The following is a 24,168-nucleotide window of genomic DNA, read 5'->3' on the forward strand; positions in this document are numbered from 1 at the left end:
ACGGGAGTCCCAATGGGACATGGCCCAGACATACCTGGGCTGGGACCGGCCTAAATACCAGACACTGGTAGAGGGAGGGACTGACCAAGATCAGGAACTAAATATATTTAAATAATTACATTCTACAACTTTAAATGAAACAGTCGGTTTTTGGAACTGAATAAGAGAGATGAGTATAAAAAGCAACAATATATAACGGACCGGTTTCTAAATTAGATGACCGACAGACACAGACAGACAGACAGACAGACAGACAGACAGACAGACAGACAGACAGACAGACAGACAGACAGACAGACAGACAGACAGACAGACAGACAGACAGACAGACAGAGAGACAGACAGACAGACAGAGAGACAGACAGACAGAGAGACAGACAGACAGACAGAGACAGACAGAGACAGACAGACAGACAGAGACAGACTGACAGAGACAGACAGAGACAGACAGACACAGACAGACACAGACACAGACAGAGACAGACGCAGAGACAGACAGAGACAGAGACCGAGACAGACAGACAGACAGACAGAGCTGTGTGGTATTTCAGCCTGAATGTTGCATCCCTTAATAGCACACTATTCCCCATGTAGGTCACTACTTATGACCAGGTTCCATAGGGCTCTGGTGAAAAGTAGTGCACTAGATAGGGAATAGGGTGCTATTTCAGCCACAGCCGTGGGTTGTATTTATTTTTCTACTTATTGTAATCAAGAGGCAGAGACAAGTATTTCCCGTTTAGCCCACTTCTTTGTTTTTACAGTAAAGCTCTCATCACTCACAGCAGCCTGGAAGAAAGCTGCTCTTCTTTTGAAGCCCTGATAGGAATACTGCTATAAGGGACTTAGCTAAGTCCCCAAGACCTCACCCTAACCCAACCCAACCCACCCCACCCACACACTGTCCCCACCAACCCTCAACACACACAGATAGACAGATCGCTCTTCCCTGTACCAGTCCCACACCGGAGACAGGCTAAAATGGCAATATTCCCTATATAGTTCACTACTTTAGACCAAAGCCTTATGGGTTTCCCTATGGGCCCTGGTCCAAAGTAGTGCACTATAAAGAGAATAGGTTGACATTTGGGACAAGGACCTGGACTTGCCCTGAGCAGTGGCAGCTTTACTTTCAAACCAAACCCTGCAATACTTCAGCTGGCCACATAGCGGCGACAAGCCCACAAGGCAAACAGACATTGCCCCTCTGTTTTCCTTCAGCGGAATGGCAGCCATCTCTGTCCAGGAGGAGAGGATATAACAGAACTGTAGATGCTCCCTGTACATTTCTCATGAGTCTACCCTAGCAGAGAGGATATAACAGGACTGTAGATGCTCCCTGTATGTTTCTCATGAGTCTACCCTAGCAGAGAGGATATAACAGGACTGTAGATGCTCCCTGTACGTTTCTCATGAGTCTACCCTAGCAGAGAGGATATAACAGGACTGTAGATGCTCCCTGTACGTTTCTCATGAGTCTACCCTAGCAGAGGATATAACAGGACTGTAGATGCTCCCTGTACGTTTCTCATGAGTCTACCCTAGCAGAGAGGATATAACAGGACTGTAGATGCTCCCTGTATGTTTCTCATGAGTCTACCCTAGCAGAGGATATAACAGGACTGTAGATGCTCCCTGTATGTTTCTCATGAGTCTACCCTAGCAGAGAGGATATAACAGGACTGTAGATGCTCCCTGTACGTTTCTCATGAGTCTACCCTAGCAGAGGATATAACAGGACTGTAGATGCTCCCTGTACGTTTCTCATGAGTCTACCCTAGAAGGAGCACAACACAGAGAGTGACCTTTACAGCCTAAGTTCATGACCTTTAACCTTTACAGTCAAGACAGTAGCCTTCCACTTCATCACTCAGGTTCTTCTCGTTTCATATTAATTCTGAGCTTTTCTTTCTTTCTCCAAATATAATCATGAAGGACAGGGTAGTAGCACTTAGAGAGAGGAGGAGGATGAGGAGGGTGGAAAGATCTGAAGACGCAGGATGAAGATGTGTCAGGTTACAGCTACAGGTTCTCTTCTCCTGAAAGATGGCCATCGATACATCCCAAATGGCACCCTATGCCCTACATAGTGCACTTATATTGACCCGAGCCCTGTGGGCCCTGGTGAAAGAGCCCTGTGGGCCCTGGTCAAAGAGCCCAGTGGGCCCTGGTCAAAGAGACAAGTGGGCCCTGGTCAAAGAGACAAGTGGGCCCTGGTCAAAGAGACAAGTGGGCCCTGGTCAAAGAGACAAGTGGGCCCTGGTCAAAAGTAGTGCACTATAAAGGGAATGGGGGATACCATTTGAGTCCCAGGTTCTACCGCTACAGGTTCTCCTCCCTTATGCCCTCCAGGATCTTGATGAGGCTCTCCAATCCAAACACGTAGCCTCGGTCCGGCCCGTCGTGCACCGTCTGGTCGTCACGGAAACCTTTGAAGGTGCTGTGGGCAAAGTCTATCATGCGGACGTCCACACTGATGCTGGGGCTGGAGGGGCGGGGTGGAGGACGAGGGGGGCCGTGAGGGTCCGAGGGAGGCTGCTGTGGCTGTGGAAGGGTGGGGGGGCAGTGTGGTGGTGGTAGGAGAGCCTGGGGGAGCTGGAGGGGTTCTTCGGTCGGTCTCTGGACCGTTTGGAGACCCAATACTAAACCCGGTCCCTGGACACCCGTTCCTACTCCTGGGTTGACCAGCACCACCTCCTCCTTCTCTGAGGGCATCTCAGCGGTTGGCTGTGGTACAAGCCGTGGTGCTTTCTGCCAGACGTGGGCCAGCTCAGGCTCCTTCCCCTCATAGATGATGAGCAGGGAGGAGGAATAGAAGCGGTAGGTGGTCTGTCTCTCCAGAACGGCCTTCAGGCTGCGTAGTTTACACAGCATGGGTTCAAACAGGTCCTTCCTGAGCGACGCCCCGTTGTGCAGGTATTGGTGGAGAGCGTGGCGGAATCCCTCGATGGACAGGCTGCGGCCGTAGTACTTGTTCCTGCACAGATAGTGGCCCGTATCCATCTGGTACACCTGGACCATAGAACCACAGAAAGAACAGAGGTTACACGTGGACCACAGAACCTGGCCCATAACACTACACAGACCGGTGCAGCTAACCAATCAGATTTGCAGTAGGCCTATATGCAAATTGACCATTGTCAAAAAACGGATCTGTGCCATTTACTTTGAACTGGACCGTGTTTACAGCATGAGCGGTCGTGATTAGATGAACTGGACCGTGTTTACAGCATGAGTGGTCGTGATTAGATGAGTAGTTGTGCTTGTTTTGAGATCAAAGAGAGAGCTGCATGTAGCCATGTGTGCACATTTTGTTCATATCCGTTGCTAGTTAGTGAGTTATTAGCCCAGTTATAGATAATCTAATCAGCAATGGGAGTGATTGCTTCCTACAAGAGCACAAAACGTGCATTTAATTGAAAAGCGAGTCAGGTAAAGAGCTTGCGTGTTGTATTTTGAGACAGGATTGAATAAGCTACGTAGCTAATAGGCAGAGGGTAGCATCATGTGTCTATTTCTCTGTAATAATGGTATGGGAATAGTAATGCATTGTCAGTAGGTCTTAGCATCATGTCTGATTCTCTGTAATAATGCATTGTCAGTAGGTCTTAGCATCATGTCTGATTCTCTGTAATAATGCATTGTCAGTAGGTCTTAGCATCATGTCTGATTCTCTGTAATAATGCTAAGGGAATAATAATGCATTGTCAGTAGGTCTTAGCATCATGTCTGATTCTCTGTAATAATGCATTGTCAGTAGGTCTTAGCATCATGTCTGATTCTCTGTAATAATGTTAAGGGAATAATAATGCATTGTCAGTAGGTCTTAGCATCATGTCTGATTCTCTGTAATAATGCATTGTCAGTAGGTCTTAGCATCATGTCTGATTCTCTGTAATAATGCTAAGGGAATAATACTGCATTGTCAGTAGGTCTTAGCATCATGTCTGATTCTCTGTAATAATGCATTGTCAGTAGGTCTTAGCATCATGTCTGATTCTCTGTAATAATGTTAAGGGAATAATAATGCATTGTCAGTAGGTCTTAGCATCATGTCTGATTCTCTGTAATAATGCATTGTCAGTAGGTCTTAGCATCATGTCTGATTCTCTGTAATAATGCATTGTCAGTAGGTCTTAGCATCATGTCTGATTCTCTGTAATAATGCTAAGGGAATAATAATGCATTGTCAGTAGGTCTTAGCATCATGTCTGATTCTCTGTAATAATGCTAAGGGAATAATAATGCATTGTCAGTAGGTCTTAGCATCATGTCTGATTCTCTGTAATAATGCATTGTCAGTAGGTCTTAGCATCATGTCTGATTCTCTGTAATAATGCTAAGGGAATAATAATGCATTGTCAGTAGGTCTTAGCATCATGTCTGATTCTCTGTAATAATGGTATGGGAATAATAATGCATTTTATTTTGTAAAGTGGTTTCTTGCATCCAACAACATTTTCAATCACCTTGTCTGAAGGACAAATAGGTTAATGTCAAGCCCTGCGTGTTTTTTTTTTCAAAAGTCTCATGGAATGTAGGCCTACACTATAATTGAGAATTTCAATAAGTATTTTTCTACGGCTGGCCATGCTTTCCACCTGGCTACCCCTACCCCGGTCAACAGCCCTGCATTCCCCACAGCAACTCGCCCAAGACAAACCCCATTTCTCCTTCACCCAAATCCAGATAGCTGATGTTCTGAAAGAGCTGCAAAATCTGGACCCCTACAATTCAGCCGGGCTAGACAATCTGGACCCTCTCTTTCTAAAATTATCTGCCGAAATTGTTGGCAAACCCTATTACTATCCTGTTCAACCTCTCTTTCGTAACGTCTGAGATTCCCAAAGATTGGAAAGCTGCTGCGGTCATCCCCCTCTTCAAAGGGGGAGACACTCTAGACCCAAACTGCTACAGACCCATATCTATTCTACCCTGCCTTTCTAAGGTCTTTGAAATCCAAGTTAACAAACAGATTACTGACCATTTCGAATCTCACCGTACCTTCTCCGCTATGCAATCTGGTTTCAGAGCTGGTCATGGGTGCACCTCAGCCACGCTCAAGGTCCTAAACGACATCATAACCGCCATCGATAAGAGACATTACTGTGCAGCCGTATTCATCGAGCTGGCCAAGGCTTTCGACTCTGTAAATCACCACATCCTCATCGGCAGACTCAACAGCCTTGGTTTCTCAAATGATTGCCTCGCCTGGTTCACGAACTACTTCTCTAATACAGTTTGGTGTGTCAAATCGGAGGGCCTGCTGTCCGGACCTCTGGCAGTCTCTATAGGGGGTGCCACAGGGTTCAATTCTCGGGCCGGCTCTCTTCTCTGTATACATCAATGATGTTGTTCTTGCTGCTGGTGATTCTCTGATCCACCTCTACACAGACGACACCATTCTGTATACTTCTGGCCCTTCTTTGGACACTGTGTTAACTAACCTCCAAACGAGCTTCAATGCCATACAACTCTCCTTCCGTGGCCTCCAACTGCTCTTAAATGCTAGAAAAACTAAATGCATGCTCTTCAACCGATCGCTGCCTGCACGTGCCCGCCTGTCCAGCATCACTACTCTGGACGGTTCTGACTTAGAATACGTGGACAACTATAAATACCTAGGTGTCTGGTTAGACTGTAAACTCTACTTCCAGACGCACATTAAGCATCTACAATCCAAAATTAAATCTAGAATCGGCTTCCTATATCGCAACAAGGCATCCTTCACTCATGCTGCCAAACATACCCTCGTAAAACTGACCATCCTACCGATCCTCGACTTCGGTGATGTAATTTACAAAATAGACTCCAACACTCTACTCAACAAATTGGACGCAGTTTATCACAGTGCCATCCGTTTTGTTACCAAAGCCCCATATACTACCCACCACTGAGACCTGTACGCTCTCGTTGGTTGGCCCTCACTTCATTTTCGTTGCCAAACCCACTGGCTCCAGGTCATTTATAAGTATTTGCTAGGTAAAGCCCCGCCTTATCTCAGCTCACTGGTCACCACAGCAGCACCCACTCGTAGCACGCGCTCAAGCAGGTATATCTCACTGGTCACCCCCAAAACCAATTCCTCCTTTGGCCACCTTTCCTTCCAGTTCTCTGCTGCCAATGACTGGAACGAACTGCAAAAATCACTAAAGCTGGAGACTCATACCTCCCTCACTAACTTTAAGCACCAGCTGTCAGAGCAGCTCACAGATCACTGCACCTGTACATAGCCCATCTGTAAACAGCCCATCTATCTACCTCAACCCCATACTGTATTTATTTATTTATCTTGCTCCTTTGCATGCCAGTATCTCTACCTGCACATTCATCTTCTGCACATCTACCATTCCAGTGTTTAATTGCTAAATTGTAATTACTTCACCACCATGACCTATTTATTTCCTTATCTTACCTCATTTGCATGTCACTGTACATAGACTTTTGTTCTACTGTATTATTGACTGTATGTTTGTTTATTCCATGTGTAACTATGTGTTGTTGTTTGTGTCGAACTGCTTTGCTTTATCTTGGCCAGGTCGCAGTTGTAAATGAGAACTTGTTCTCAACTGGCCTACCTGGTTAAATAAAGGTGTTCTCAACTAGCCTACCTGGTTAAATAAAGGTGTTCTCAACTAGCCTACCTGGTTAAATAAAGGTGTTCTCAACTAGCCTACCTGGTTAAATAAAGGTGTTCTCAACTAGCCTACCTGGTTAAATAAAGGTGTTCTCAACTAGCCTACCTGGTTAAATAAAGGTGAAATAAAAATAAATAAAATACATTAAAACAGACAAATAGAGGTTATACCTCTACCATTATAACAGACAGATAGCAGAGAGAGGTTAGACCTCTACCATTATAACAGACAAACAGAGAGATTAGACCTCTACCATTATAACAGACAGACAGAGAGGTTAGACCTCTACCATTATAACAGACAAATAGAGGTTATACCTCTACCATTAAAACAGACAGACAGAGGTTATACCTCTACCATTATAACAGACAGATAGCAGAGAGAGGTTAGACCTCTACCATTATAACAGACAGACAGAGAGATTAGACCTCTACCATTATAACAGACAGACAGAGAGGTTAGACCTCTACCATTATAACAGACAGATAGCAGAGAGAGGTTAGACCTCTACCATTAAAACAGACAAATAGAGGTTATACCTCTACCATTATAACAGACAGATAGCAGAGAGAGGTTAGACCTCTACCATTATAACAGACAGACAGAGAGATTAGACCTCTACCATTATAACAGACAGACAGAGAGGTTAGACCTCTACCATTATAACAGACAGATAGCAGAGAGAGGTTAGACCTCTACCATTATAACAGACAGACAGAGAGATTAGACCTCTACCATTAAAACAGACAGATAGCAGAGAGAGGTTAGACCTCTACCATTATAACAGACAGACAGAGAGATTAGATCTCTACCATTATAACAGACAGACAGAGAGGTTAGACCTCTACCATTATAACAGACAGACAGAGAGGTTAGACCTCTACCATTATAACAGACAGACAGAGAGGTTAGACCTCTACCATTATAACAGACAGACAGAGAGATTAGACCTCTACCATTATAACAGACAGACAGAGAGGTTAGACCTCTACCATTAAAACAGATGGAGAGGTTAGACCTCTACCATTAAAACAGACAGACAGAGAGGTTAGACCTCTACCATTAAAACAGACAGATAGCAGAGAGAGGTTATACCTCTACCATTAAAACAGACAGATAGCAGAGAGAGGTTAGACCTCTACCATTAAAACAGACAGACAGAGAGGTTAGACCTCTACCATTAAAACAGACAGAAAGAGAGGTTAGACCTCTACCATTAAAACAGACAGAAAGAGAGGTTAGACCTCTACCATTAAAACAGACAGAAAGAGAGGCCATAAAAGAGATGAGAACACTGGTGAACGATCCATCTGATTTATCACAGTATAAATGGAGGGGGAGAGAAGGCCTTTTGAAGCTGGATGGAGGATAAATGCTGTGGCCATTGTCCTGTCTGTGCTGCTGTTCTAGGCTCTACATTGCAAACAGACAGTCAGTCACGCCATCCGTCCCTCTGAAATTAATGTGTTGCTTCTAAACGTGTGTCTGGGAGTGTTGGGATAAAGGTGAAAGATTCATTTCAATTCCAATCGAATGGACAATAAAGCATCTATTCCATTCCAGTTGATAGGACATTCACCATTCTCTCTTCTGTCCTGCTCTGGTTACTGCTGTGGGTTTTTTGTCTGAGCCTAGGTGTTAGGAGAAATATAGAGACGCAAGTAAAGAATCTACAGCGTAGTAGGAGCTACTGTGTCTAGAGAGAACCTCAGAATCTATGGCGTAGTAGGAGCTACTGTGTCTAGAGAGAACCTCAGAATCTATGGCGTAGTAGGAGCTACTGTGTCTAGAGAGAACCTCAGAATCTATGGCGTAGGAGGAGCTACTGTGTCTAGAGAGAACCTCAGAATCTATGGCGTAGTAGGAGCTACTGTCTAGAGAGAACCTCAGAATCTATGGCGTAGTAGGAGCTACTGTCTCTAGAGAGAACCTCAGAATCTACAGCGTAGTAGGAGCTACTGTCTAGAGAGAACCTCAGAATCTATGGCGTAGTAGGAGCTACTGTCTAGAGAGAACCTCAGAATCTATGGCGTAGTAGGAGCTACTGTGTCTAGAGAGAACCTCAGAATCTATGGCGTAGTAGGAGCTACTGTCTAGAGAGAACCTCAGAATCTATGGCGTAGTAGGAGCTACTGTGTCTAGAGAGAACCTCAGAATCTATGGCGTAGTAGGAGCTACTGTGTCTAGAGAGAACCTCAGAATCTATGGCGTAGTAGGAGCTACTGTCTAGAGAGAACCTCAGAATCTACAGCGTAGTAGGAGCTACTGTGTCTAGAGAGAACCTCAGAATCTATGGCGTAGTAGGAGCTACTGTGTCTAGAGAGAACCTCAGAATCTATGGCGTAGTAGGAGCTACTGTCTAGAGAGAACCTCAGAATCTATGGCGTAGTAGGAGCTACTGTCTAGAGAGAACCTCAGAATCTATGGCGTAGTAGGAGCTACTGTCTAGAGAGAACCTCAGAATCTATGGCGTAGTAGGAGCTACTGTCTAGAGAGAACCTCAGAATCTATGGCGTAGTAGGAGCTACTGTGTCTAGAGAGAACCTCAGAATCTATGGCGTAGTAGGAGCTACTGTGTCTAGAGAGAACCTCAGAATCTATGGCGTAGTAGGAGCTACTGTGTCTAGAGAGAACCTCAGAATCTATGGCGTAGTAGGAGCTACTGTGTCTAGAGAGAACCTCAGAATCTATGGCGTAGTAGGAGCTACTGTGTCTAGAGAGAACCTCAGAATCTATGGCGTAGTAGGAGCTACTGTGTCTAGAGAGAACCTCAGAATCTATGGCGTAGTAGGAGCTACTGTGTCTAGAGAGAACCTCAGAATCTATGGCGTAGTAGGAGCTACTGTCTAGAGAGAACCTCAGAATCTACAGCGTAGTAAGAGCTACTGTGTCTAGAGAGAACCTCAGAATCTATGGCGTAGTAGGAGCTACTGTGTCTAGAGAGAACCTCAGAATCTATGGCGTAGTAGGAGCTACTGTCTAGAGAGAACCTCAGAATCTATGGCGTAGTAGGAGCTACTGTCTAGAGAGAACCTCAGAATCTATGGCGTAGTAAGAGCTACTGTGTCTAGAGAGAACCTCAGAATCTACGGCGTAGTAGGAGCTACTGTCTAGAGAGAACCTCAGAATCTATGGCGTAGGAGGAGCTACTGTGTCTAGAGAGAACCTCAGAATCTATGGCGTAGTAGGAGCTACTGTCTAGAGAGAACCTCAGAATCTATGGCGTAGTAGGAGCTACTGTGTCTAGAGAGAACCTCAGAATCTATGGCGTAGTAGGAGCTACTGTCTAGAGAGAACCTCAGAATCTATGGCGTAGTAAGAGCTACTGTCTAGAGAGAACCTCAGAATCTATGGCGTAGTAGGAGCTACTGTGTCTAGAGAGAACCTCAGAATCTATGGCGTAGTAGGAGCTACTGTCTAGAGAGAACCTCAGAATCTACGGCGTAGTAGGAGCTACTGTCTAGAGAGAACCTCAGAATCTATGGCGTAGTAGGAGCTACTGTGTCTAGAGAGAACCTCAGAATCTATGGCGTAGTAGGAGCTACTGTGTCTAGAGAGAACCTCAGAATCTATGGCGTAGTAGGAGCTACTGTCTAGAGAGAACCTCAGAATCTATGGCGTAGTAGGAGCTACTTTGTCTAGAGAGAACCTCAGAATCTACGGCGTAGTAGGAGCTACTGTGTCTAGAGAGAACCTCAGTATCTATGGCGTAGTAGGAGCTACTGTGTCTAGAGAGAACCTCAGTATCTATGGCGTAGTAGGAGCTACTGTGTCTAGAGAGAACCTCATAATCTATGGCATAGTAGGAGCTACTGTGTTTAGAGACAATCATGCTCCTTCAGCATCCTTCTCCAATCAATCCATCAAGCTCCAGAACAGACAAATCAAGAAAGCTATTAGAAATACTGCTAATACAGTGGGGCAAAACCATATTTAGTCAGTCACCAATTGTGCAAGTTCTCCCACTTAAAAAGATGAGAGAGGCCTGTAATTTTCATCATAGGTACAGAAAATCACATTGTAGGATTTTTTATGAATTTATTTGCAAATTACGGTGGAAAATAAGTATTTGGTCACCTACAAACAAGCAAGATTTCTGGCTCTCACAGACCTGTAACTTCTTCTTTAAGAGGCTCCTCTGTCCTCCACTCGTTACCTGTATTAATGGCACCTGTTTGAACTTGTTATCAGTATAAAATACACCTGTCCACAACCTCAAACAGTCACACTCCACTATGGCCAAGACCAAAGAGCTGTCAAAGGACACCAGAAACAAAATTGTAGACCTGCACCAGGCTGGGAAGACTGAATCTGCAATAGGTAAGCAGCTTGGTTTGAAGAAATCAACTGTGGGAGCAATTATTAGGAAATGGAAGACATACAAGACCACTGATAATCCCCCTCGATCTGGGGCAAGATCTCACCCCGTGGGGTCAAAATGATCACAAGAACGGTGAGCAAAAATCCCAGAACCACACGGGGGGACCTAGTGAATGACCTGCAGAGAGCTGGGACCAAAGTAACAAAGCCTACCATCAGTAACACTACGCCACCAGGGACTCAAATCCTGCAGTGCCAGACGTGTCCCCCTGCTTAAGCCAGTACATGTCCAGGCCCGTCCTAAGTTTGCTAGAGAGCATTTGGATGATCCAGAAGAAGATTGGGAGAATGTCATATGGTCAGATGAAACCAAAATATAACTTTTTGGTAAAAACTCAACTCGTCGTGTTTGGAGGACAAAGAATGCTGAGTTGCATCCAAAGAACACCATACCTACTGTGAAGCATGGGGGTGGAAACATCATGCTTTGGGGCTGTTTTTCTACAAAGGGACCAGGACGACTGATCCGTGTAAAGGAAAGAATGAATGGGGCCATGTATCGTGATATTTTGAGTGAAAACCTCCTTCCATCAGCAAGGGCATTGAAGATGAAACGTGGCTGGGTCTTTCAGCATGACAATGATCCCAAACACACGGTCAATGAAGGAGTGGCTTCGTAAGAAGCATTTCAAGGTCCTGGAGTGGCCTAGCCAGTCTCCAGATCTCAACCCCATAGAAAATCTTTGGAGGGAGTCCGTGTTGCCCAGCAACAGCCCCAAAACATCACTGCTCTAGAGGAGATCTGCATGGAGGAATGGGCCAAAATACCAGCAACAGTGTGTGAAAACCTTGTGAAGACAGAAAACGTTTGACCTCTGTCATTGCCAACAAAGGGTATATAACAAAGTATTGAGATACATTTTTGTTATTGACCAAATACTTATTTTGCACCATAATTTGCAAATAAATTCATTAAAAATCCTACAATGTGATTTTCTGGATTTTTTTTCTCATTTTGTCTGTCATAGTTGAAGTGTACCTATGATGAAAATTACAGGCCTCTCTCATCTTTTTAAGTGGGAGAACTTGCACAATTGGTGGCTGACTAAATACTTTTTTGCCCCACTGTATATAATTGATGGTACATATTTTAAGCATAATGCATCCATTTAATGTTAGGGAGCATGATTGTTTGTTGACATGTCTTCTTGGCTTGGTATCCCTTGCATAAGACGTCTCCTAACCTCAATGAGACTTCCATGTGAAATAAAGTTTAACAGAAGGTCACAATTTCCTGAAGAAATGTGGGTTTTTGCTTCAGCTGTCTGAAAGCCTTTAGTGGAAAAACATCAATATTAACAAATGGTAAACAAACAAGAAGTAGGACAGCCCTCACCTGCATTCCACAGACTCGCACCCCCAGCGTGGCGGAGGTGCTCTGTTCACACTTCTTCATCTGCCTGGCTGCCTTCTCCTCCGAGGCATCATCCCCGTGCTGCCGCGTGCCCATCTTCAGGTCCAGGATGCACGGGTAGCTGAAGTGATGGACCACGTTCTCCAGGAGCAGGAACTCTAGGAGGGGTCAGAGGTCAAGGAGAACAACGCTCTCTCTCTCTCTCTCTCTTCGTGAACAGGGAATTAGCTAAACAGTCAAAGTAATGTTCATTCAGGGTCCTAAGACTGTAAAGGAGGTGAGTTGGACTCACGTTATGAGATAGTTCTGACTGCTACTTCAAATCCGTGTCACCCTCGGTCCAAGAGGGCATTTCCTCTTGTTCTGACGGTGTGTCTATTAGAGCGTATATCTTCCTGGGTTCAGAGCTTACTGACTCAAACACTTTGTAGAAATAGTGTAAGTCCGGGCGGCAGGGTAGCCTAGTGGTTAGAGCGTTGGACTAGTAACCGGAAGGTTTGCAAGTTCAAATCCCCGAGCTGACAAGGTACAAATCTGTCGTTCTGCCCCTGAACAGGCAATTAACCCACTGTTCCTAGGCCGTCATTGAAGATAAGAATTTGTTCTTAATAACCTGTTGAATCTAGGGGGCACTATTTTAATTTTTGGAAAAATAACATTCCCAAAGGAAACGGGCTATTTTGTCAGGACAAGATGCTAGAATATGCATATAATTGACAGCTTAGGATAGAACACACTCTAAAGTTTCCAAAACTGTAAAAATATTGTCAGTGAGTATAACAGAACTGATATTGCAGGTGAAAGCCTGAGAAAAATCCAATCAGGAAGTGACTCTTGTTTTGAAAACTCTGCGTTCCGATGCATCCCTATTGAGCAGTGAATGGGCTATCAACCAGATTAGTTTCACGCCTTTATGTTGAAGAATGAGCGTAAGCGCCTACATTGCGTAAGTGTCCGGCTGAGGGCTCTCAGAGTAATTATTGCGTAATAGACAGAGGTAGCCATTTTTCCTTTCGCTCCTACTGAAAAACCAATTGTCCCGGTGGATATATTATCGAATAGATATTTGAAAAACACCTTGAGGATTGATTATAAACAATGTTTGCCATGTTTCTGTCGATATTATGGAGCTAATTTGGAATATTTTTCGTAATAGCACAGTGGATAACACCCAGCCATCTTAATGCTATACAGTCATTATAACACCCAGCCATCGTAATACCACAGTGGATAACACCCAGCCATCATAATGCTATACAGTCATTATAACACCCAGCCATCGTAATGCTATACAGTCATTATAACACCCTCCCAGCTGCTGTTTATCTTCTCTTATATCACAGCTGTGCAGCCAAACCTCTATAAAACTCCTTCTGATCTGCTAGTTCAATCCAATTTGTACTGGTCCAGAACCTTCCAGCATTCTTTGAACAACAGTCATATCTTTAGTGGTAATTCTATAGGTCATTCTGGATTGGCCCATGCAGCTGGATCTACAAAACAGATGGCATGGTGAGACTAACTGAATGTATGACCCCTAGATGACTGACAGGGGGCGCTGTTTTGAAGACACAATGCAGCCATTTTAATGTACTTATTTTGAAAGCTATAGAAGTGCCCTGTTTGTCTACATTCTATTTTTCCAAGTATATTAATGCATACTTTTAAGTTATATTATGTCAATTGAAGATTTAATTATTATTATTTGAGGATCTTCGCTTTGAACCCAAGTGTAGGAGTCAAGTCACAGTAAAATGTCCCCTTTTCCTCTCACTGGGCAGAAGGCTGAGCAGGAATGTGTGAGCACAGTGGAAACTGTAATCTGCCCTTGACGTGTGTAGTTTCTACTTGCGTTGCAGCTGTACGTGTCAGACTGAGGGACAGTGTTTTCCTTTAACATGGGAGGGGCTCCAGGGCTCATGTCTATTAAGCATTTCAAACAAATTAGAAAAAAGGTTCACTGCAATGTATCCGGTCGCCTACTCCTCTTCTTTCTTCAAACAAAGTAAAAAGACAGAGTCTGTGTCAGCAATGGCACCCTCTCTCATAGCGCACTACTTTTGACCAGGGCCAATAGGGAATAGGGTGCACTACTTTTGACCAGGGCCAATAGGGAATAGGGTGCACTACTTTTGACCAGGGCCAATAGGGAATAGGGTGCACTACTTTTGACCAGGGCCAATAGGGAATAGGGTGCACTACTTTTGACCAGGGCCAATAGGGAATAGGGTGCACTACTTTTGACCAGGGCCAATAGGGAATAGGGTGCACTACTTTTGACCAGGGCCAATAGGGAATAGGGTGCACTACTTTTGACCAGGGCCAATAGGGAATAGGGTGCACTACTTTTGACCAGGACCAATAGGGAATAGGGTGCACTACTTTTGACCAGGGCCAATAGGGAATAGGGTGCACTACTTTAGACCAGGACCAATAGGGAATAGGGTGCACTACTTAGGACCAGGGCCAATAGGGAATAGGGTGCACTACTTTTGACCAGGGCCAATAGGGAATAGGGTGCACTACTTTTGACCAGGAACCATTGGGAAATTGGGTCCCATTTGGGATGCAGTAGAGATAGACAGTCAGGTACACAGTGAACTTGATCTAACCGCCTCAAGCACCCACTCCTAGGCCACCGGAGACAGGGACTAAGGTTGTGGCCAAAATGGCACCCTATTCCCTACTGTGCACTACTTTTGACCAGACACATAAGTCGAGGGCATCACATTCCAACACTGAGAATGTGCAGTACAACATTTCTTCAGATAATATTTGGTTCCTGTGGTCTGTCTTGATACGGTCGGGGGAGAACCTGGCACTATGACAGTAAAGGGGAGAACCTGACACTACTTTGACAGTAAGGGGGAGAACCTGGCACTATGACAGTAAAGGGGAGAACCTGACACTACTTTGACAGTAAAGGGGAGAACCTGGCACTACTTTGACAGTAAAGGGGAGAACCTGACACTACTTTGACAGTAAAGGGGAGAACCTGGCACTACTTTGACAGTAAAGGGGAGAACCTGACACTACTTTGACAGTAAAGGGGAGAACCTGACACTACTTTGACAGTAAAGGGGAGAACCTGGCACTACTTTGACAGTAAAGGGGAGAACCTGACACTACTTTGACAGTAAAGGGGAGAACCTGACACTACTTTGACAGTAAAGGGGAGAACCTGACACTACTTTGACAGTAAAGGGGAGAACCTGACACTACTTTGACAGTAAAGGGGAGAACCTGGCACTACTTTGACAGTAAAGGGGAGAACCTGACACTACTTTGACAGTAAAGGGGAGAACCTGACACTACTTTGACAGTAAAGGGGAGAACCTGACACTACTTTGACAGTAAAGGGGAGAACCTGACACTACTTTGACAGTAAAGGGGAGAACCTGGCACTACTTCGACAGTAAAGGGGAGAACCTGGCACGACGTTGACAAGTGTCAAAGTTAACGTTAGTCTACAGATCATACACGTAACATTAGCTAGCGAGCCAGCAAGCTAATGTTCACTAGCTAACAAACAGTACACTTTACCCTGCAAAGAAAATGTTCAATCTGAAATTGTAGCTAGACTCTTAACCGTATACACGGATGAGCGCTTCACGACAGACTGGAACCATTTAACTCCGTCTTGTTTGGTCAGCGTTGTGTCAAGTCACTCCGGTTCACACTGACCGTGGCGTGTGCAGATAGTAGCCCATGACTTGTTCCAACAGATCTTTGTCGATAGCGCCTGCTACATTCGGGGCATTAATGTTGTTGATAAAAGTAGCAAAACGTATGGAGTTCTCGATGGCTAACGTTATATCTTTTAAAAATGGCGCGGTTAGAAAGGATTGTCAACACATACTCAACAGCTCACGTTATAGACGATGATACATGGCAGACCAATCCAAACTCATCTCCCAGCAAGGTTGCAAGTTCAAATCCCCGAGCTGACAAGGTTACAAATCTGTCGTTCTGAACAGGCAGTTCAGTGTTCACTGTGTTCACTGTTCCTAGGCCGTCATTGAAAAAAATAATTTGTTCTTAACTGACTTGCCTAGTTAAATAAAGGTAAAAATATATATACTACTTTTTTTGACCAGAGATCTGAAGTCGTGCACTAGACAGGTTCCGTTTGGGATATGAACGTTGCCTCTCCCCCCCCCCCACAGGCTATTCTGACAGGTCAGAGCATCAGAGCATTCCGGGATCTCTGCCGTCATAACATGAACAACAGTGTTGTGACACTAACCTTGACCAATGTCTTTCTGAGGGTAATGAAGACTGTGTTTATGTTGATCCGGTCACCTTCCCTCTACATCTGGTTAGGTTACGTGTGACTAGAGAACTGAAATAACTAAATCAATGAGGGAAACAGTCCCGAGCACCTCATCATGGATAGTGTTTAATAACTTAACGTGGTCAACTCTTTCCCCTCTGTTAATATACCTTTTGGCCTTTTCTATTTATCTGGTTGTGTACACAGAAGACTGATGTTTTCCCTCATTGGTTGACTCGGTCAGTCAGTCTCAGACTCCTCATCATGAAGTTCGATGGTGATCCCTAGATTGATAGTGTATCCTGTTTTTCCACATTCACCCATTAGGACTGTCCTAGTATGTGATTCTGCTGAGCTTCCAGCAGTACTCCTGACTCCTGTCTTATCGGGTTGGTAAAAACGACCTGAGAAAAGGGATACTGTAGAGCTTCCTGTCCTTGGACTCTGATCTCATGCGGCTAAGCTGCTGCCTGTGACAGCGGAGGCTCCAGGGGTTGTGGCTGATCTTCTCTGAGCCCAGGCCGCTGTTGTTATCCAGCATCTGGAAGGGAATATCACTGTAGATCTGGAGCTCTAGACGAGGACTCTTCAGCTCCTGGAGACTGGAGGGAGAGGACACAGGGACAACAGGGTTAACAGCGGAGAGAGGGCACAGGTTAACAAACAGGTTAACTAACAGGTTAACTAACAGGTTAACTAACAGGTTGACTAAAAGGTTAACTAGAGCACCACAACAAGTCACTGTGGATCTGGAGATCTGGACGAGGACTCTTCAGGAGACTGGACGGGGAGGACAATATATTGACAAGATAGTCGAGTGACTGCTCTAACAATGGAAATATATGTCCTCAAAGATGAAAGGCAGGCGGGAAGAGGCGAGATCAGGTAGGCCAATGAGAGTGCAGACACGCGTGTGAACAAAAGGCAGAACTGAGACGATTTTCTCAAAGTTGACGGAATGCCACGTGCATCCACTTGTATCAGTACATTTGTAAGAGCCTAAACATTATATTCGATTGAATAAGCCTCAGATAATTTGACACTTTCTCATAGACCTCCATACAAAAAAATCCCCACTTGGTCTGCTTATGTCACGTGGAGTGATTTTCGGGCGGAATAAATCCTCTCTGGGCCAACACAAAGGAAGGTCTACTAATACAAAACAGTTTCATTCTAAATCCTTCTGGGTTTACCCAGAAACCCTTGTTTTAAAAGGTCAACAAACTAACCAAGGGCACCAAAACAAACACAGTCAGGGCACCACAGGTCAACTAGCCGATAACACTCTTAGGTGGCCCAATAACACTCTAAGACGGCCCGCTCAAGGATTTAACTTGTTGAGTGTAGGGGGCAGTATTTTTGTTTTTGGCTAAAAAAACTTACCCATTTGAAACTGCCTATTTCTCAGGCCCAGAAACTAGAATATGCATATAATTGTCAGATTAGGATAGAAACACAAGTTTCCTAAACTGTGGGTATAACATAACTGATATTGCAGGCGAAAGCCTGAGGAAAATCCAATCAGGAAGTGGCTCTTATTTTGAAACCTCTGTGTTCCTATGCATGCCTATCATCATTTAAAGGGATATCAACCAGATTCCTTTTTCTGTGGCTTCCCTAAGGTGTCAACAGTCTTTAGACATAGTTTCAGTCTTTTATTTTGAAAAATGAGCGTGAAGGATCACATTGCGTAAGTGGATAGGTGGGGGCTCTCAGAGTGAGTTTGTGCGCAATTGAGTAAAGCCGCCATTGTTCCTCCCGCTGTTATGGAAAAAGCTACTCACTGGTTGCTATATTATCGAATATATATTTTAAAAACTACCTGAAGATTGATTATAAAAAAACGTTTGACATGTTTCTGTGGACATTATAGATATTATTTGGAATATCTGCGTTGAGGTGACCGCTCTTTCCTGTGGATTTCTGAACATAACGCGACAAACAAACGTCGGTATTTTGGGTATAAAAACAATCTTTATGGAACAAAATGAACATTTGTTGTGTAACTGGGAATCTCGTGAGTGAAAACATCTGAAGATCATCAAAAGTAAACCATTTTTTGACTGCTTTTCTGATTTTCGTGACCTAGCTACTTATAGTGTACTTAGTGTACATAATGCTATGCTATGGATAAACTTACACAAACGCTTGGATTGCTTTCGCTGTCAAGCATAATTTTAAAATCTGAGACGACAGGTGGATTAACAAAAGGCTAAGCTGTGTTTTCCTATATTGCACTTGTGATTTCATGAATATTTTCTAGTAATATTATTTGACTGTGGCGCTATGCTATTCAGCGGTTGGAAATGACAATTATCCCGCTACCAGGATGAGTAGCGTCAACAAGTTAAATGGCAAAAAAATACCTGATTCTACCAAAGACCTGCTACCAATTCTGCCATTTTGTGTGTGTTTTTTGTTTTTACACTGATCTTAACTTTTTTGGTACATAATGTCTCCCTTATCATTTCCTGTGACTGAAAACAGCTTCCGGAGATCAGAACAACGATCACTAACCTCAATTTGGAAGACAATTTCTACTCTGGATGTTCTGCTTACTCTGGGCCAGGCCCTGATCCCCCGGGACACACACACACACACACACACACACACACACACACACACACACACACACACGGCTTCTCACTCATTTCTCAGTGCTGTCACTCCGGTGTGCGGGGCCGGTCGTCTTTTGTCTCTCTGGTAGACACACACCATTCCCTATCCCCACTGCTCTACTCACTTCTCAGTGCTGTCGCTCTCGTGTGGTAGCCTCTCCTCCTTGATCTCGGAGGTAGAGCGGAGGAGGCTCCGTCGGGAGTGTTTCCTCCGGGGTTGGTCCCTCTCCGGTAGGTCCTCGTGGTCCAGGCCCTCGCTCTCCACGTACGGGTACGCCACCAGGTTGATGTAGCCGTCTATGTCCCCCTCGAAACATACCAACACCATGCCTGGAGGAGCAAAGAGCAGGGATATGATCGGCACAACAATAACAGGAGTTTGGCCAAGGGGATAGGTCCGTTTCAGAAACGAACGGAGGACAAATGTCAGAAAAAGCAAGATTTCCTGATTAATCAGGAAGAAGCACATCCCTGAGAGAGGGAGAAAGAGGAACAGAGTCATTTCAAAAGGTGTTTCAGTGTTGTATGAGGAGGTTGGTACCAGAAAAAGACAAAGCACAATTGTACCGGCCATTCTATGCCATTGGGTCTACCATGTACTAATTCAAATTCAAAGCAATTGGAGACCATAGATGACATCACAGAGCAAGTGTGACATCACAGAGCAAGGGTGACATCACAGAGCAAGGGTGACATCACAGAGCAAGGGTGACATCACAGAGCAAGTGTGACATCACAGAGCAAGGGTGACATCACAGAGAAAGGGTGACATCACAGAGCAAGGTGACATCACAGAGCAAGGTGACATCACAGAGCAAGGTGACATCACAGAGCAAGGTATTGTCAGACACCTTCCGCCAGAGGAAAAAAACACTGCCAGGAAGAAGATTAATTTTTATTTTCTCACGACAGCTTTGAGATACACTATATATACAAAAGTATGTGGACACCCCTTTCAAATTAGTTGATTCGGGTATTTCAGCCACACCCGTTGCTGACAGGTGAATACAATTGAGCACACAGCCATGCAATCTCCACAGACAAACATTGGCAGTAGAATGGCCTGTACTGAAGAGCTCAGAGACTTTCAACGAGGCACCATTATAGGATGCCAACCTTTCCAACAAGATAGTTCGTCAAAAAACAGCTACAATAGTCATTTACAACATGAACAACGTTTACACTGTATTTATGATCAATTTGATGTTATTTTAAATGGACCAAAAAAAAACTGTGCTTTTCTTTAAAAAACAAGGACATTTCTAAGTAACACCAAATTGTTTTTATTTTTAAAAGTCTGTGTTTATGTTCTGCATGAGTAATAGTACAGTTAGCAAAACAAAAGACGCCCGATTGATACAAATCATCATATCATTCTGCCGGGTAAGTCAAGTTTGTAGTTATCATTTCATTTGGAAAGTTTGATGGGAAAGCCTTTAGAAATGACTGTATCGGCATCTCTAACTGGCTGCACAAAGGGGTAGACAGTCATTAGGTCTGCAGAATGTCTTGAGTCAAAGCCAAATTGACCAAAACATTGCCCGACTGATCATTTTTCCACCCTACACACCCCGATAGATAAACCATAAGACCAAATGGTACGCTGGCTTTAAAACATTTGATTCTATTTGGCATACAGGACTGTTCTACAAAGTTATTGAAAGTGGCGTGGGGGGGTAAAACATGACATAATTAAATCAATGTATGCTGGTAATACGTGCAGCATCACAATTGGGAAGAAAATAACAGAATTCTTTAACCAGGGGCGGGGCCTTCGTCAGGGTTGCAATCTGAGCCCTGCACTCTTCAATATTTACAACGAATTGGCCACTATTCTAGACGAATCCTCAGACCCTGGTGTTAGTCTCCACAATTCAGAGGTTAAATGCCTGCTCTTCTCAGATGACCTATGCCTGCTGTCACCCACAGCACATGGTCTACAGCAGAGCCTGGACCTGCTAGAGCAGTACTGCCAGACCTGGGCCCTGGCAGTAAACCCCCACAGCACATGGCCTACAGCAGAGCCTGGACCTGCTAGAGCAGTACTGCCAGACCTGGGCCCTGGCAGTAAACACCCACAGTACATGGCCTACAGCAGAGCCTGGACCTGCTAGAGCAGTACTGCCAGACCTGGGCCCTGGCAGTAAACACCCACAACACATGGCCTACAGCAGAGGCTGGACCTGCTAGAGCAGTACTGCCAGACCTGGGCCCTGGCAGTAAACCCCCACAGCACATGGCCTACAGCAGAGCCTGGACCTGCTAGAGCAGTACTGCCAGACCTGGGCCCTGGCAGTAAACCCCCACAGCACATGGCCTACAGCAGAGCCTGGACCTGCTAGAGCAGTACTGCCAGACCTGGGCCCTGGCAGTAAACCCCAAAAAGACTAAAATAATGATTTTCCAGAGAAGATCCAGATCTCAGGGAATTAGACCAAAGTTCTCAGTTGGTACGAAATATATGGAGTACTGCACACACTACAATTACTGAGGTTTAAATATATAGAGTACAGCACACACTACAATTACTGAGGTTTAAAATAAGCTCAATTGGACACCTTAATGAGGCAGTGAATGAACTGAGAGAGAAAGCACGCAGGGCATTCTACGCCATTAAAAAACTAATTCAAATTGAAATACCTATTACAATGTGTCTAAAACTAATGGAATGTGTCATTGAACCAATTGTACTTTATGGCAGCGAGGTGTGGGGTCCACTTGCAAAACAAGATTTCATCAAATGGGACAAACACCCCATTGAAACCCTGCATGCAGAGATCTGTAAGATTCTCCTACCTGTCTAGAGGAAAACTACAAACAGTAGGGCAGCAGGGCAGAATTAGGCCAATTTCCACTAATAATAAAACGTAAAAAAATAGCAATTCAGTTTTGGAAACATGTAAAACACAGTGACCCTGTCATATCTTTACCAAGCCCTGAAATGCCAAGAGCTGAGCAAAGAAAAGAGTCTCCTCATCCAGCTGGTCCTGAGTTCACAAACCTGTTCTACTAACACACTGAAGCCTCAGTCCCATCATCCAGCTGGTCCTGGGGCTGAGTTCACAAACCTGTTCTACTAACACACTGAAGCCTCAGTCCCCTCATCCAGCTGGTCCTGGGGCTGAGTTCACTAACCTGTTCTATTAACACACTTTAGAAAAACCTTGACAAAGTATAGGCTCAGTGAGCACAGCCTTGCCATTGAGAAGGGTAGACACAGGCTCCATGTAGAGGAAAGGCTGTGCAACCACTGCACAACAGCAGAACCTGAGACAGAGCTGAATTTCCCGACTAAATGTAAAAAATGTCAAAGACCTACAGTGCCTTGCGAAAGTATTCGGCCCCCTTGAACTTTGCGACCTTTTCCCAGGATCCATTGGAGGGCAAGTGGCGTGCAAAATTATTCAGCCCCCTTAAGTTAATACTTTGTAGCGCCACCTTTTGCTGCGATTACAGCTGTAAGTCGCTTGGGGTATGTGACCAGAGTGATCACGGGCCTCTTGGCTGCATCTCTGATCAGTCTTCTCCTTGTATGAGCTGAAAGTTTAGAGGGACGGCCAGGTCTTGGTAGATTTTTTTGTATCCAAATCCGGCTTTAAACTTCTTCACAACAGTATCTCGGACCTGCCTGGTGTGTTCCTTGTTCTTCGTGATGCTCTCTGCGCTTTTAACGGACCTCTGAGACTATCACAGTGCAGGTGCATTTTTACGGAGACTTGATTACACACAGGTGGATTGTATTTATCATCATTAGTCATTTAGGTCAACATTGGATCATTCAGAGATCCTCACTGAACTTCTGGAGAGAGTTTGCTGCACTGAAAGTAAAGGGGCTGAATAATTTTGCACGCCCAATTTTTCAGTTTTTGATTTGTTAAAAAAGTTTGAAATATCCAATAAATGTCGTTCCACTTCATGATTGTGTCCCACTTGTTGTTGATTCTTCACAAAAAATACAGTTTAATATCTTTATGTTTAAAGCCTGAAATGTGGCAAAAGGTCGCAAAGTTCAAGGGGGCCGAATACTTTCGCAAGGCACTGTATCTGGTGAGAGTAGGCTTCCCGTCCTGTTGGGGGAGGACGCAGAGAGCTGTGGGTTGGCAGCGCGCTACATTGCTACCTGCTATAAAATGAGGGCCAGTGTCTGACAGACCAACCAGCCTGCACACTCTTGTATCCTCTCCTGCTGACTCCGTCTGCCCGCCTGTCTACCCATCCCCTCCTGCTGACTCCGTCTGTCTACCCATCCTCTCCTGCTGACTCCGTCTGCCCTCCTGCTGACTCCGTCTGTCTACCCATCCCCTCCTGCTGACTCCGTCTGTCTACCCATCCTCTCCTGTTGACTCCGTCTGTCTACCCATCCCCTCCTGCTGACTCCGCCTGTCTACCCATCCCCTCCTGCTGACTCCGTCTGCCCGTCTGTCTACCCATCCTCTCCTGCTGACTCCGTCTGCCCTCCTGCTGACTCCGTCTGTCTACCCATCCCCTCCTGCTGACTCCGTCTGTCTACCCATCCTCTCCTGTTGACTCCGTCTGTCTACCCATCCCCTCCTGCTGACTCCGCCTGTCTACCCATCCCCTCCTGCTGACTCCGTCTGCCCGTCTGTCTACCCATCCCCTCCTGCTGACTCCGCCTGTCTACCCATCCCCACCTGCTGACTCCGTCTGTCTACCCATCCCCTCCTGCTGACTCCGTCTGCCCGTCTGTCTACCCATCCCCTCCTGCAGACTCCGTCTGCCCGTCTGTCTACCGATCCCCTCCTGCTGACTCCGTCTGCCTGTCTGTCTACCCATCCCCTCCTGCTGACTCTGTCTGTCTACCCATCCGCCTGTCTACCCATCCTCTCCTGCTGACTCCGTCTGTCTACCCATCCCCTCCTGCTGACTCCGTCTGCCCGTCTGTCT

General features: G+C 45.1%; 1 protein-coding gene across 2 annotated transcripts in view; it reads right to left on the bottom strand.

The window, feature by feature from the left end:
• Positions 1–438: 438 nt before the first annotated feature.
• Positions 439–24,168, bottom strand: part of LOC110493304 (inositol hexakisphosphate kinase 1) — a 96,513-nt gene continuing 72,783 nt past the window's right edge. For both annotated transcript variants that reach the window (XM_036950955.1, XM_036950956.1), the window contains exons 3-6: positions 19,389–19,593; positions 17,066–17,247; positions 12,355–12,530; positions 439–3,012 (exon numbers count right to left, since the gene is read on the bottom strand). In XM_036950955.1, coding sequence (XP_036806850.1) covers positions 2,323–3,012; positions 12,355–12,530; positions 17,066–17,247; positions 19,389–19,593 — 1,253 coding nt within the window. In that variant the 3' untranslated portion in view covers positions 439–2,322. The remainder of the gene's footprint in view (positions 3,013–12,354; positions 12,531–17,065; positions 17,248–19,388; positions 19,594–24,168) is intronic.

This window comes from Oncorhynchus mykiss, chromosome 17 (genome assembly GCF_013265735.2).
Source record: "Oncorhynchus mykiss isolate Arlee chromosome 17, USDA_OmykA_1.1, whole genome shotgun sequence".
NCBI lineage: Eukaryota > Metazoa > Chordata > Actinopteri > Salmoniformes > Salmonidae > Oncorhynchus > Oncorhynchus mykiss.